The sequence below is a fragment of the Leopardus geoffroyi genome, chromosome E3 (assembly GCF_018350155.1).
Source record: "Leopardus geoffroyi isolate Oge1 chromosome E3, O.geoffroyi_Oge1_pat1.0, whole genome shotgun sequence".
NCBI lineage: Eukaryota > Metazoa > Chordata > Mammalia > Carnivora > Felidae > Leopardus > Leopardus geoffroyi.
In genome coordinates this window covers 17746446-17763027 of record NC_059340.1, presented here as the reverse complement: position 1 = coordinate 17763027, position 16582 = coordinate 17746446, and the positions used below count along the sequence as shown (strand labels likewise).

Below are 16582 nucleotides of genomic sequence, written 5' to 3'. Positions count from 1 at the left end.
TGAATCAGGAATCTGGGCATGACTTAGCTGGGTAGCTCTGCCTTAGGGTTTTTTTTTGTGAGATTGAAGTTAACTTGTTAAACTGGAGCTGTGGTCTCATCTGAATGCTTGACTGAGAAAAAGATCCACTTCCAAGCTCATTTACCAGATTGTTGAACTGAAGGCCTCTGTTTTCACTGGCTGTTGCTGGAGGCTTCTCTCAGTTGTTTGTCACATGGGCTTCCCTATAAATAATCTCATAACTGCTCCCCACAGAGCAGCTGGCTTCCTCCAGAGTGAGTAAACAAGGGATTAGGAGAGCAAGAGGGAGAGAAAACACCCAAGGAAGAAAACACAGTAGTTTCATAATCTAATCTCAGAAGTAAAAACACATTACTTCTGTAATTTTATATTTCTTTTAATTGAGTCAAAAAGTCTAGCTCACACTCAAGAGAAGGGACTATGCAAGGGTGTTATTTCCATGAGGTGAGAATCTTGGGGACCACCTTAGTGGCTACCTACCACATTCTTGTTCCCCAAACATTTGTTGACTGAAAAAGTGAGTGACTGACTGAATCTTTTTCTTCTAAACTACTTTTTGCCACTTATTTCTTCAGCTGCTTGGCCTTCTTTTTCTTGTCTTCAAGTTGGTTCTGGAAACAAGGACAGATATATCTTCCTTTTGTAAGTTTCTTTTTTCTCTCAAGCTCTGCTCCTTTGTACTTTACTCTCAAAAGATAACCTTCCTTCTTCGCAAAGAAAATCAAAGTTGCCAGGGATGAACTCCCTCCATTTACCCCTTCTCCTTGTTCAAATTTTGCAATGGTATCACCCTTGGTTTTAGAGAAAGACCTGTCTCTCCACCTTTCCATGAATCACTCTTTTCTCTGGGCTTTTGAGGCTCTCTCACCTCACCAACTTGAAATCCACATCCTAAATCTTTCATTCTCTCTAGGAGCTTAAATTTCTACCCCTCTTTTGAATGTAAACATGCTCATGCTTATCCATATCTTAAAATCAATCAACCACCAAAATTAATAGCACTAAAAATACCCTTCCCTCTCCTTGATCTCCTCTATATCTTCTGCCATTTCTCCTTACCTTCACCACCACACTTCTTGAAAGGGCTCTCTCTCCTTGTTTCCATTTCCCCCATATCACCATTCTTCACCCTCTGACATCTGGCTTCTGCTCAACCATCATATAAATCTTCCTCTTGCAAACGGCACTTATGACTCCCTAAATGCCAAATCTCTTTTCTGCCCTCATATTTACTGACTTTTCTGATGTGACTTATAGATCATCTCTTCTTTCCCAAAACAACTTGGCTCTAGATTTCTCCCTTCTCCTCCCTTCCCCTCCTCCTTTCCTCTCCCTTCCCCTCCCTTCCCCTCCCTCCACCTCCCCTCCTTCCTCTCCTCTCCCTTCCCCTCCCCTCCCCCTCTCCTCCCCTTCCTTCTCCTCCCCTCTCCTGCCTTCTCCTCCCCTCCCCTTCCCTCTTCTGTCTTTGCTTCTCCCCCTGCCAAGGGCTTCTGTTAAGCTTCAGCTCCAGACAGTCTTCCTCTGCCTTCTTTGCATGCATAGAGGTACCATGTTACAGCTTCTATTCTTGTCCATGTGTTCTTCCTGCCCAATCACATCCAGTTCTGTGGCTTCAGCTCCACCCTCACATTTCTCTCTTTTGTTCTCACTCTCAGGATTCAATACTTTTCTTTTAAAAGTATTTTTAAAAGTATTTTTAGGGTGCCTGGGTGGCTCATAGCTTAAGCATCTGATTTTGGCTCAGGTCGAGATCTTATGATTCCTGAGTTGGAGTCCCACATCAGGTGAGCACGATCCCCTCTTTGGGTGACCTTGAGCCCCAATTTGGATGAGCATGAGCCTCACTTTGGTAAAAGAAAAACAAAAACAAAAAAGCAAAAAAAAAAAAAACAACCCCGCAAGCCCCACTTTGGGTTAGCCCTGTTTCTCTCCTTCCCTCTCTCTCTCTCCCCCTCCCTCTATCTCTCTCTCTGCCCCTCGCTCACTTGTGACACCCCCTCTAAAAAAATAAAATAAAAAATATCTTCAATTCTTTAAAAATGATTCAAAATTCAAAAAGTACTAAAGGACACACTATAAACATTTCATTGCCAGTTTCTCATCTTATTCACAAGCATATACATATCTATAGTCTTCATTTTGTGCCACAAATGGTGGCACATTCTGTACACACTTGATCCTTTCCAGTTAACATATCTTTGAGATTTTAAAACATTTTTTTGATTAATTTTCTTTGTATATTTTCTATAGTTAATTTTCTTTGTATATTTTCCATATAAATGTTAGAATCTGTTTATTTATTTTTAAAAAGCCAACGCTTTTTTTGGGTAATTTAATTTTTTTATAGATCATACAGTAAAATTGACCTTTTTCTTTTAGTGTACAGTTCCATGAATTTTAAAGTATTTATGGGTTTGGATAAAAAACTAACGTGAACATGGGGTGCCTGGCAAGCTCAGTCAATACAGCATACAACTCTTGATCTTAGGGTTGTGAGTTTGAACCCCATGTTGGTTGTAGAGATTACTTAAAAATAAAGTCTTAAAAAGACAACATGAACAGAAAACAAGAGTTCTATTACTCCTTTAAAAAATCCTTCATACTATCTTTTTATAGTTAGTTGCTTTCTCCCCCTCCACTCTAGTACCTGGCACTCACTAATCTGTTCTCCATCACTGTACAGTTTGTCTTTTCAAGAAAGCTACATATATGGAATTAAAACCTTTTGAGATTGGCTTCTTTCGCTAGTATAGTACACTTGCATTTCATTCATGTTGTTGTGTGTATTAGTAGTTCTTTCCTTTTTTAAATTGCTAAGTAGTATTTCATTGCATAGATTTACCACACTCTAGGACATTTATGCATGCTCAGAGACAGTCAGTGGTTGTGACAGGTTCTGGTCAGTTTCTTTTTCTTTTTAAAGCTTTTAAAATTTATTTATTTATTTATTTTAATTTTTAAATGTTTATTTATTTATTTTTATTATTATTTTTATTAAATATAATTTATTTTCAAATTGGTTTCCATACAACACCCAGTGCTCATCCCTCCTCAATGCCCATCACCCACTTTCCCCTCCCCTGCCTCCCATTAACCCTCAGTTTGTTCTCTGTGTTTAAGAGTCTCTTGTGGTTTGCCTCCCTCCCTCTATGTTTGTAACATTTTCCCCCCTTACCCACCCCCATGATCTTCTGTTAAGTTTCTCAAGATCCACATATGAGTGAAAACATATGGTATCTGTCTTTCTCTGACTGACTTATTTCACTTAGCATAATACCCTCCATCCACGTTGCTGCAAATGGCAGGATTTCATTCTTTCTCTTGCCAAGTAGTATTCCACTGTATATATAAACCACATCTTTATCCATTCATCAGTTGATGGACATTTAGGCTCTTTCCATAATTTGGCTATTGTTGGAAGTGCCACCAACTGAGCCACCCAGCAGCCTCCATACATATATGTTAAAAGAAGTTAATTAATTAATTAATCAGTTTTGAAAAAGAGGGAGAGAGAGAGCAGGGGAAAGGCAGAGGGAGATAGAGAATCTTAAGCAGGCTCCATACTTAGTGGGCCCAATCCCATGACCCTGGGATCATGACCTGAGCCAAAATCAAGAGTTGGATGCTCAACCAACTGAGCCATCCAGGCACCCCTAAATAAATAATTTTAGAAAAAAATGAACAGAGGAGTGGCTGAGTGGCTTAGTCAGTTAAACATCAGACTCGTGATATCTGCTTAGGTAATGATCTCATGGTTTGTGAGATGGAGCCCTGAGTTGGTCTCTGTGCTGACAGCATGGAGCCTGCTTAGGATTCTCCCTCTCCTGTTTCTCTGCCCCTCCCCAACTCATGTACAAGTGCATATTCTCTCTCTGAAAATAAATAAGTAAATAAGTAAGTAAATAAATAAATACAATATTTAAAATATTTAAAAAATGTACAGATTTTTAATGGATTTTTTAAATTTATTTTTTTTATTTTATTTTTTCAATGTATGAAATTTATTGTCAAATTGGTTTCCATACAACACCCAGTGCTCATCCCAAAAGGTGCCCTCCTCTATACCCATCACTCACCCTCCCCTCCCTCCCACCCCCCATCAACCTCAGTTTGTTCTCAGTTTTTAAGAGTCTCTTATGTTTTGGCTCTCTCCCACTCTAACCTCTTTTTTTTTTTCCTTCCCCTCCCCCATGGATTTCTGTTAAGTTTCTCAGAATCCACATAAGAGTGAAAACATATGGTATCTGTCTATCTCTGTATGGCTTATTTCACTTAGCATAACACTCTCCAGTTCCATCCACGTTGCTACAAAGCGCCATATTTCATTCTTTCTCATTGCCACGTAGTATTCCATTGTGTATATAAACCACAATTTCTTTATCCATTCATTGGTTGATGGACATTTAGGCTCTTTCCATAATTTGGCTATTGTTGAAAGTGCTGCTATCAACATTGGGGTACATGTGCCCCTATGCATCAGCACTCCTGTATCCCTTGGGTAAATTCCTAGCAGTGCTATTTCTGGGTCATAGGGTAGTTCTATTTTTAATTTTTTGAGGAACCTCCACACTGTTTTCCAGAATGGCTGCACCAGTTTGTATTCCCACCAACAGTGCAAGCATCTTCTAAATTTTGTTGTTTCTTTTTCACTGTATTTCTTCCTTCAGCTCTGTGATTCTACTTGCATTCCTTGAAAAATTGTTTATTTTTTGTTGTTATTCAAAAGTAACATTGACATATTCTACAGATGCCTTCCTCATGGTGACTGCCATCTTGAGACTGTGTCCATGTTTTTATTAAGCTTGGAGCATGGGTTGCATATTGTTTACTTTTTATTTTCACTGCTTAGTAGAGGGTTGACATGGAAAAGAATTAATCCCAGTCTCTAATACTTAATCAGTTCATGCTCTTTCTCCTGTTTCCCAAGAGTGCCCTCGGCAAGACAGTGATATTGCCTTCTTGATTGATGGTTCTGGTAGCATCATCCAGAGCGACTTTCAGAAGATGAAGGATTTTGTCTCAACTGTGATGGGTCAATTCAAGAAATCCAAAACCTTGGTGAGGGCAAATGGGTTGGTTAGGAAATAGTTCATATAAAGCTGCCAAATCCATGGCAACCAGTCTGCCACTTTTCTCTTTTACTTCTATTGCAAAATTGCCAATTGATCATGTTTTCTTTCATGATCCTCTTTCCTGCTCTTTCTGGATGCAGCCTCAGCATTCTCCCAGCCCTCTGTAAAGCAGGCCACTCTGACTAATTGATAAGGGTTGGCATGGGAGATGAAACCTACCTGTCATCTCTGGCTGAGTTCTAGTATTTAGAGGTGGGAGCTGATGGCAGATCTCTGTCCTGGTGTGGCAGAAGAATTGGGGGCAGTGTAGAATTTGGAGGGATTTGGAGACTTGAGTGTTTCAAGATTTATGTAACATTTCCTAAGAGGTGGGTAAGTGTGAGGAGGGACACTTTCTCCAGTGTAATACCAGATGCCTGTTCCCAGTTTTCTTTAATGCAGTACTCTGAAGACTTCCAGACTCATTTCACCTTTAATGAATTCAAGAAAAACCCTAACCCATCATTGCTGGTGAGGCCAATAAAACAGTTGCGTGGGCGGACACACACTGCCACAGGAATCCGCAAAGTAGTGTAAGTTCTTTGCTTAGGATGGAAGGAGGAGGTGATATTTTTTAGTTGGGATTTGAAGAATGAAGGCAGTTGTTCAGACAGGGATGGGGTAAAGGATATTTATGGTGGAAGGAACAGCATGAGTAAAGGTGTGGAGGAGGGACTCTGCATTGTATGTTCATGAAATACAAGTTGTGAGTAAAGGTAGGAGTGAAGGGGAGACGTGAGGGTAAAGCTAGAGGGTGGCCACAGAGATTAGTTGAGTTCAGGTCCCTTAAGGCAACTGAAAAGCCAGTGGGGATCCACTGAAGGTTTTAAGCAGTGGGGAGATGTCACCACATCTTGTTTTGGAAAGTTCACTCTGGTGTGTGTGTGTGTGTGTGTGTGTGTGTACGTGTATAGAGGTGAGGGTGGGGATTGGGACAAAAGTATAAGAAGGTGAGCTAGAGACCCGTTGCATCAAACCAGGAAAGGTTTGTGAGGGCCCAATTAAGCTTAAAAATTTTGTTTTAATTTAAAATAGTTTAAAAAATCAATATATGCAAAAGTATATAAATGCAGTGAAGATTTCTTTTCCTTCCACTCTTCTACCTTCTCCTGTTGCCTTTCCAGGTCATGGGGCAGCCACATCTCAGTGTTCATTCCAAGGGAGCCCAAACCCCTCCTAGCTACATCTGAGCCAGTGACTGCTGATGCTTCCTCCTTAGCATTAAGAGTATCTCTGTTCACATTTGACTTTTCTTTCCTCTTCCCTGGACAGAAGAGAATTGTTTCAGAGCAGTAGTGGAGCCCGGGAGAAAGCCTTTAAGATCCTAGTAGTCATCACGGATGGAGAAAAGTTTGGCGATCCCTTGGAGTACAAGGATGTCATTCCTGAAGCAGACAAAGAGGGGATCATTCGCTATGTCATTGGGGTAGGAAATGTGGCTCTCTGGCCTGAGCTTCTGTGGCCTGATGCTTCTACTTGGATACACCCTCCCTTCAATTTGTAAATATCGGTTAAACCAAGGTAAGGCAAGGTCACTGCTAGCCCACATGAGCCTGTATCAATTATTGTTACAATAATGCAGTACAACAAATTATCTCAGATTTCAGTCCTTTAATTTTTTTTTTAACAATTTATTTTTATTTTTGAGAGGGAGAGAGAGAGAGAGAGAGAGAGAGAGAGAGAGAGAGGGAGACATAGAGTCTAAAGCAGGCTTTAGGCTCTGAGCTGTCAGCACAGAGCCTGATGCAGGGCTCAAACTCATGGGCTGTGAAATCATGACTTGAGCCAAAGTCGGATGCTCAACTGACTGACCACCCATGCGCGCCGGAATTCAGTCCTTTATTTTTAAAAAAAATTTTTTAGGGGCGCCTGGGTGGCTCAGTTGGTTAAGCGTCCGACTTCGGCTCAGGTCATGATCTCGTGGTCCGTGAGTTTGAGCCCTGTGTCAGGCTCTGTGCTGATGGCTCAGAGCCTGGAGCCTGTTTCAGATTCTGTGTCTCCCTCTCTCTCCGACCCTCCCCCGTTCATGCTGTCTCTCCCTGTCTCAAAAATAAATAAACGTTAAAAAAATTTTTTTTAAAATAAATAAAAAAAGTTTTTTTTAAACGTTTATTTATTTTTGAGACAGAGAGACAGAGCATGAACGAGGGAGGGGCAGAGAGAGAGGGAGACACAGAATCAGAAGCAGGCTCCAGGCTCTGAGCCATCAGCCCAGAGCCCGACACGGGGCTCGAACTCACGGACCGTGAGATCGTGACCTGAGCCGAAGTTGGACGCTTAACCGACTGAGCCACCTAGGCGCCCCCAGAATTCAGTCTTTTAAAAGAATAAGTAAGTCTGTAGTTGAGCTGGACAATTTTTCTGGCTTTGACTAGGCTCACTCTTAAATCTGTAATCATTTGAAGGTTGCTTGGCAGCTTTGCTGATCTTGGCTGGGCTCTCTCCATTTTTGAGGGTTGCCATCTATGTCTGTCTGCTGGACTGGAATGACTGGAACAACTGGGGTAACTTGGCTCTGCTGCTCCCAGTATCATCTTACAGTGGGCTAGCCTGGGCATGTCTTCATGGTGAAGGCAGGGGAACAAAAGAGCAAGTGGGGGCACCTGGGTGGCTCAGTCGGTTGAGAGTCTGACTTCAGCTCAGGTCATGATCTCATGGCTTGTGGCTTCAAGGCCCCTGTCGGGCTCTGTGCTGACAGCTCAGAGCCTGGAGCATGCTTCAGATTCTGTGTCTCCCTCTCTCTCTCCACCCCTCCCCTGCTCATGCTCTCTCTCTGCCTCTCAAAAATAAATAAACATTAAAAAAACAATAAAAAAAGAGCAAGTGGAAATGTTTCAAGCACTTTTTTTTAAAGCATCTGTCTGAATCATGTATGATAATATCCATTGGCTGAAGCAAGACACATAGCCGGACCCAGAGACAACAAGCAGGGCAGATTGCTCTGCCGTAAATAGGAGGATACAGCAAAGTTTTGGGGGAAAGGGCTTGGATATAGGAAGAGGTATAGAGTTGGGGATCATCAGTGTAATCAAACTACCACAGTACCTTGTATGACATAGAAAAAGGTATCATCATGGGTGCATGGGTTGGCAAGTAGGAAACCCCTTCATATAGAGAAAAAGACTCCCTTTACTCTGGGGAGAGGTCAGCTCCATACCAGGAGGCATAGCACAGCAAAGGGACCAAAAGCTAATTTCTCCCTTGACAGAATGTTATGTGCAGTGCATAACCTGCCCTACTATACTTGGTAGTCCTGTCCCTATTCTGCTGCATTTCTTCATCTGACAGATATTGTTTCAGATTCTTTTCCCACAGAATTTTCTTTGCTGGATGAGACTGATACCCCCAGATGATGTCTGACTTGGCCTCTATTCCTTGATAACAGGTGGGAGCTGCTTTCAACAGTCCAAAAACTCGTGAAGAGCTTAATACCATTGCATCAAAGCCTCCTCGTGATTATGTGTTCCGGGTGAATAACTTTGAAGCTCTGAAGACCATTCAAAACCAGCTTCAGGAAAAGATCTTTGCAATTGAGGGTAAGCTAAGGTTCTATATTCCTGTAGCAGCTCCAGAGGCAGCTCCTTATCTCCAAACATGCATTTCCTCTTTAGTAGCTAGAACCTCTTAACCCTTGATATCCTCTCAGCATTAACTCTTTCTCCATTTCCTCTAGTTCCCAGCAACTCTGGCCTCACTTGGTCATTTCCTTTGAAATCAAAGAATGTAGACTTTATATTTACTTTGTAAGCCTTGGCTATAGGCTGAAAAATTGGAGGATAAGGGAGCCAAATCTCAGATAGTATTTTTCAAAAAATTTAGATATGCTACCAACATTTGTCTGTTTGAGTCACTGCTGTATTTCCAGTGTCTAGAATAGTGCCTGGTACATAGAGAGTTCTCAATAAATGTTTATTGAATAAATTAATTCAAAAATTAGGGAAAGGTTCATACACAATCTGGATTTATGGTTTCTCTTGAAAAGTTGGAAGGTTAGACTGCATTCCTACTTGGCAAAAAGAAGGTGGGACCAAATTGCCACCTTCTCTTTAAAAGGAGTACATGCTTTCTAGTGCAACATAGCTCCCATATGACTCTCTTTTTGTTTGGTCAACATAACATTTGAGTTCCCAGCTCTTCTGCTTTCTTTAATGTAGAAAGTGCTCCTCCTCACAGGTACTCAGACAGGAAGTACCAGCTCCTTTGAACATGAGATGTCTCAGGAAGGCTTCAGTGCTGCCATCACCTCTGTAAGTGGTCCTTTATTAAATTGTGATGGGGCAAGAAGAAGGGGGAGAAGAGATGCAAGGGTATGGTGGCTTTTATCTGCAATTGATACTTGTTGGGAGGCATGTTTTTGATGGGGAGCAGTGGTCCCTTTTCTTTTCCTTATCAGACCTTTTTTTTTTTTAAATGAGATATAGTGGACATATGATATTATCTTTAGGTATATAACATAATGATTTGATGTATGCATGTATTGTGAAATGATCAACACAATAAGTCTGATTAACATCCATCACACATTTAGGTAAAAAATTTATTTTTCTTGTGATGAAAACTTTAAGATTTATATTCTTAGCAACTTTCAAATACCAATACAGTGTTATTAACTATACTTACCAGGGTGTACATTATACCCCAGACTTTATTTTATAACTGGAAATTTGTACCTTTTGACCACCATCACCCATTTTGCCTACCTTCCCAACAAATTGCCTTTGGCTACCACCAATCTGTTCTCTGCATCTATGAGTTCAGTTTTTGTTTTGTTTTAGATTCCATATATAAGTGAGATCATACCATATTTGTCTTTCTCTGACTTGTTTTGCCTAGCATAATGCCCTCAAGGTCCATACATGTTACAAATGGCAGTATTTCCTTCTTTTTTATGGCTGGTTAATATTCCATTGTATTATATATAACATTTTCTTTACCTGTGCTTCAGTGGACTCTTAGATTATTTCCATGTCTTCGTTATTGTAAATAATGCTTCAGTGAACATGGGGTGCAGATATCTTTTTGAGTTAGTGTTTTCATTTCCTTCATTTCTTTCTTTTCTTTTTCATGACAGTCATTCTAACAAGTGTGAGGTGACATCTCATTGTGGTTTTGATTTGCATTTCCCTGATGATTAGTGATGTTGAGCACTGGCCATCTGTATATCTTCTTTGGAAAAATGTCTATTCAGATCCTCTGCCCATTTTTAATCAGAAATTTTTTGCTATTGAGTTGTAGGAGTTCTTTATATATTTTGTATATATCAGCCCCTTACCAGAGATATGATGCACAAATATTTTCTCCAATTCTGTAGGTTACCTTTTCACTTTGTTGATGGTTTCTTTTGTTGTGCAGAAGATTTTTAGCTTGATGTAGTCCTATTTGTTTATTTTTGTTTTTGTTGCCTTTGCTTTTGGTGTCAAACCCAAAAAAATCCTTGCCACGATCAATGTAAAGTTGCTTACCACCAGTTTTATTCTTGGAGTGTTATGGTTTATGGTCTTATGGTCCATTTTGAATTGATTTTTGTAAGTGATGTGAGATAGTGGTTCAGTTTCATTCTTTTGCATGAGACTTTTCACTTTTCCCAATCCCATTTATTGAGAGACTGTCTTTTCCCCATTGCATATTCTTGAATCTTTTGTTGTAAATTAATTGACCGTATATGTATGGGTTTATTTCTGGGCTGTCTATGTATTCTGCTATGTTTATCTATATGTTTGTATTTATGCCAATACGATACTGTTTTGATTACTATAATTTTGCAATGTAGTTTGAAATCAGAAAACATGATGCCTCCAGCTTTGTTCTTCTTTCTCAGAATTGCTTTGGCTATTTGGGGTCTTTTGTGGTTCCATACAAATTTAGGATTGTTTGTTCTATTTCCATGAAAAATGCCATTGAAATTTTGATAGGGATTGCACTGAAGCTGTATGTTGCTCAATCTTGTTCCACCTTCTTTCCCAGAATGATCTCTTGCTAGGTGCTGTGGGAAGCTTTGACTGGGCTGGTGGAGCTTTTCTGTATGTGTCAAAGGACAAGTTCACCTTCATCAACACAACCAGGGTAGATTCAGACATGAATGATGCTTACTTGGGTAAGTGGAGACGGCAGGGTAACTCTAAGAAGGGGTCTTGATAGGGCATACCTCAACTAGCATAGACATCACTGGATCTTTCAAAGGCCCTTGGAATAAATTTAAAGACAGAAATTTCAAAATTTCATTTTAGTTATGTTAAAAAAGGGGGATATAGTGCAGGGTCCAGTTATCTCAACCTACTAAGCATGGGGCTACTGCAGTGCCCCTACTCTAAGGATAGGTCTCCTAGAGGGGGCTGAGTCTGTGAAGGAAAGCACTTATCCTCTCAGATCACCATCTTCAGGTTATGCTGCCGAAGTCATATGGAGGAGCAGGGTGCAAAATCTGGTTCTTGGGGCACCTCGATATCAGCACACTGGCCTGGTGGTGATGTTTAGAGAGAATGCTGGTACCTGGGAGACCAACACTGTTATCAAGGGTAGCCAGGTAAGTGCAGAGTATGTGGAGCATAAATGTGCAAACAGAGGCACCTGGGGGCTTGACATTCCAGTATGGGCATCACCAGGTGCTATGTGTATCAGAGTTTTTTATTTTTTATTTTTTTAAAGTGTTTTTTTTTTTTTTTCAACGTTTATTTATTTTTGGGACAGAGAGAGACAGAGCATGAACGGGGGAGGGGCAGAGAGAGAGGGAGACACAGAATCGGAAACAGGCTCCAGGCTCCGAGCCATCAGCCCAGAGCCTGATGCGGGGCTCGAACTCACTGACCGCGAGATCGTGACCTGGCTGAAGTCGGACGCTTAACCGACTGCGCCACCCAGGCGCCCCTAACAGAGTTTTTTAAAGGAGCTTTCAGAGGGCTTTGCGCTGGACAGTCACAAGAATAAGCTTTGTATTTGAGAATGTTGTGTTTTCACTTTTCTAACTACAATAAATAATGACACTTGACTTGTGCAGAGCTTTCTGTGAGTCTCCCTGTGCAAAGAGCTGGTATTTAACCAGTACATAACCAGTATAGCCATATTAGTTATTAGAATATGGAAATAATTCCATATCTGTCAATCAATAGATGCTTTCCTTAGATTAATGCTTTCTTCCCCCTCCCTTACACTCTGGTCTCTTCCTCATTATTCTTTGAACTTCCCCATGATTCAACAACTATGAGGTGAGACAGGGCATCTCAGGGGAGCTTTTGGACCTACTTCATCTAAGCCCATAGTCAGTGCCTGAGCAATCCTAACAGTTCAATATTTTGATTTTTTAAAATGTTTGTTTATTTTTGAAAAGGAGAGAGAGACAGAGTGTGAGCGGGGGAGGGGCAGAGAGAGAGAGGGAGACACAGAATCTGAAGCAGTCTCCAGGCTCTGCACTGTCAGCACAGAGTCTGATGTGGGGCTTAAACTCATGAACCATGAGATCGTGACCTGAGCTGAAGTAGGACCCTTAACCCACTGAGTCACCCCGGTGCCCCTAGCAGTTCAATATTTTGAATATCACCCTGAAAAAGCAGTGTGGTTGCATCTTATGTGTGGCATCATATGTGGTGTGAGACACAAAAGTTTCTAGTTCAAATTATCCTTGAAAATTCCTGAAATAGGGTTGCACTCATGTGTCTGTAGTTCTGTGTGTATTCCTTTCATTTTTATCACTGGCTCATTTTGGTCTGCAATTAATGCATCATATGTGGATACCTGATTGCTCTGATACCTGAACAGCTTGTCATAATTCTTTGCCATAGTCAAATTCTTCATATGGTCTTTTCATAGTTTTTATCAACACATAAAACATAGGCATCAGTGCCTGACACATATAAGGGGTAGGGTGGGGGAGAATACATAGGGGAATTCTAGGAAGTCAAGTGTGAATGTGATGCTACTTCTCTGTTTTAAGTGTGTGTGGTCCAGAATTACATGGAGAAGGCTGGATGGTCAACTCTTTTACCATACACAGGTATTACACATGCAAATTAGAATCAAGGATGATGAATACTAAACTGGGACAGTCTGAGTGTTATGAGAGTAAATGGGAGGGATATCCACACAAGGATGTTAAGGAAAGTTTCCTAGAGAAAGTGACAATTGATGTGGAAGAACTAGAGAAATGAAGAATGTGGAAAGAAGAGGGCCAAAGGAAGGAGAGAGCATGAGACACAGTTCAGAGTGTGTGTATTGGGGTTTGGGGAGTGTGGGTGAAAACACTGGGAAGAACTAGATTAATGTCAAATCTATCACTCCCTCCATTTCTAATGAAATCAGCCTGGTCCATGCCATCATTTCCGTGGACCTAGCTTTAGGTTCCTGTGGGTCTCCCAAAGTCTTATGTTTCCTCTCTTTAATCCATAGAGGGAGAGTGAACTTTCTAAATGAGAAACTGTTGATATCAATCTTCAGTTTAAAACACTTTGTTGACTGCAGACCAATATTTAATAAAAATTTAAATCTATAAAAATGATAATGCATCACAATCAAGTGTAGTTAATCCCATGAATGCAGGGCTTGTTCAATAATGTTCCAGAAATGGACAAGCTGATTATAAAGTTCACATGGAAATGCTAGGGACCCAGAATAGTCAAAATATTTGAAAAAGAAGAATTTCCAATGTCAAAACCTACTACCAATCTACAATAATCAAGACAGTGTGGTATCAGTGTAAAGATAGACCTACAGGTCAATGGAATAGGACGAGGGGTCCAGAAATAAACCTATACATCTATAATCAATTGATTTTTGACAAAGGTACCAAGTTCATTCAATAGGGAAAAATAATCTTTTCAACAAATGGTGTTGGGATAACTGGATATCTCCTACCTCAAAATATACAAAAATTAATTCAAAATAGACCAAAGACCTAAATGTAAGAACTAAAGCTATAAACTTCTTAGAAGGACTCATAGGTAAATTTTTGTAATTTTAGATTTGGCAGTGGTTTCTTAGATATAACACCACAAGAACAATAAAACAAAGAAAAAATAGATAAATTTGGCTTCATCAGATTGAAAACTTTTGAGCATCAAAGGACACTATCAAGAAAATGAAAAGGATGGAAGAAACTATTTATAAACCATATATCTGATAAAGATCTGGTATTTAGAATATATAAAGAACTCTTACAGCTCAACAATAAAGAGACAAAACATGCAATTTAAAAATGAGTATAATATTTGAACAAACATTTCTCTAAAGAGGATATATACAAATGTCCAATAGGCACATGAAAAGATGTTCAACATTATTAGTTTTTAGTGAAAGACAAATCAAAACCACAATAAAGATATCACTAGAATGACTATTTAAAAAAATAAAAAATAACAAATATTGGTGAGGATGTGGGGAAATGGGAGCCCTCATGTACTGCTGGTGGGAATGTAAAATAATAGAATCTTTTTGGAATACAGTTTGGCAGTTCCTCAAAAAGTTAAATATAGGTTTACTACATGACCCAGAAATTCCCCTCCTAGATTAGATATATAGCTTCCGCCCAAACAAAAATAAATGTTCAAATAAAAACACGACTGTTCATAGCAACATTATTCATAATAGTCAAAAGGTGAAAAAAATCTAAATGTTCATCAACTTTTGAAGAGGTAAACAAAATGTGGTGCATCCATACAATGAAATACTATTTAGTTATAACAAGAATGAAGTGTTGACACATGCTACATGGGTAAACCTTGAAAATTTTATGGTAAGTGAAAATAACCTGTCACAAAAGGCTACATATTGTATGATTTCATCCATCTGAAGTGTCTGACTTAGACAAATTCATAGAGCTAGAAAGTAGATTAATCGTTGCCAGGGAAAAGAGGAAAGAGGGAATTGGAGTTGATGCTAACAGAAAGGGTTTCTTTCTGGAGTGATGGAAATGTTCTGGAATTAGTACTGATGGTTACACAACATAGTTTATGAACTAAAAACAACTAAATTTTAAATGGTGAATTTTATGTTATGTAAATTTTATCTCAATTAAAAAAAGCTATTCTGAGAAAAAGAGCAATCAATGAAATTTACCATAACAGCAGACTAAAGAAGAAAAAAAAATCTTAATAGATACAGAAAAAGAATTTGACAAAATATAACATTCACTCATGATGTTTAGTTCTCAGCAAACTAGGAACTAACATTTTTTGAGTTTTGTAAAAAAAAGTACAGCGAGCATCACACTAAAAAATAAAAGAGAACTTTTCCCCCCTAAAATTGGAAATAAGAATATTCACCTTCATAAGTAAGTAAATGAATAAAGAAAGAAAAGAAAAGAATATTCACTTTTACCACTCTTATTCAGCCTTGTACTGACAGATGTAACCAGTGCAACAAGACAAGAAAAAGGGGGAAAAAAGCATACAGAGTGGAAAGGAAAAAAAATAAAACTGTCTTATTTGCGGATTACATGTTGCATGGAAAATCCTAAAGAATCTACAAAAAAAGCTCCTATAATTAATAAGCTATTTCATTAAGTCATACAGAGAAAGACAAATACCATATGTTTTCATTCTTATGTGGATCCTGAGAATCTTACCAGAAGTCCATGGAGGAGGGGAAGAAAAAAAAAAGAGGTTAGAGAGGGAGAGAGCCAAAACATAAGAGACTCTTAAAAACTGAGAACAAACTGAGGGTTGATGGAGGGTGGGAGGGAGGGGAGGGTGGGTGATGGGTAGTGAGGAGGGCACTTTTTGGGATGAGCACTGGGTGTTGTATGGAAACCAATTTGACAATAAATTTCATATTAAAAAATAAGCTATTTCAGTAAGTTCTTAGGTTACAAGATGAATATATAAAAATCATTTGCATTTCTATACTACCAATGAACATTTGGAAATTTATTTTTTATTTTTATTAACTTGTTTTATTTTTTATTTTTTAAAATTTACATCAAAATTAGTTTGCATATAGTGCAACAATGATTTCAGGAGTAGATTCATTAGTGCCCCTTACCCATTTAACCCATTCCCCCTCCCACAACCCCTCCAGCAACCCTCAGTTTGTTCTCCATATTTATGAGTCTCTTCTGTTTTGTCTCCCTCCCTGTTTTTATATCATTTTTGTTTTTCTTCCCTTATGTTCATCTGTTTTGTCTCTTATGTCTCTTTGTCTTATGTCTCTTATGTCTCTTATATTATTTTTGTTTTTCTTCCCTTATGTTCATCTGTTTTGTCTCTTATGTCTCTTTGTTTCTTCCCTTATGTTCATCTGTTTTGTCCTAGTTTGCTGAGAACTATGATTTTTGTCTTTCTCTAATTTCACTTAGCGTAATACCCTCCAGTTCCATCCACGTAGTTGCAAATGGCAAGATTTCATTCTTTTTGATTGCTCCATTGTACATATATACTCCATTGTACATATATACCACATCTTCTTTATCCATTTATCCATCGATGGACATTGGGCTCTTTCCATACTTTGGCTATTGTTGATAG

At 39.2% G+C, this 16582-nt stretch overlaps 1 protein-coding gene across 10 annotated transcripts in view; it reads left to right on the top strand.

Moving 5' to 3' along the window:
• LOC123588941 (integrin alpha-M-like) overlaps window positions 1–16582 on the top strand; it is a 44145-nt gene that overhangs the window by 7066 nt on the left and 20497 nt on the right. For 9 of the 10 annotated variants that reach the window (XM_045460374.1, XM_045460373.1, XM_045460372.1 and 6 more), the window contains exons 6-12: window positions 4949–5079; window positions 5520–5665; window positions 6405–6558; window positions 8518–8668; window positions 9306–9379; window positions 11097–11226; window positions 11513–11655. In XM_045460374.1, the coding sequence (XP_045316330.1) occupies window positions 4949–5079; window positions 5520–5665; window positions 6405–6558; window positions 8518–8668; window positions 9306–9379; window positions 11097–11226; window positions 11513–11655 (929 nt within the window). The remainder of the gene's footprint in view (window positions 1–4948; window positions 5080–5519; window positions 5666–6404; window positions 6559–8517; window positions 8669–9305; window positions 9380–11096; window positions 11227–11512; window positions 11656–16582) is intronic. The other variant, XM_045460376.1, reaches the window with a different exon arrangement.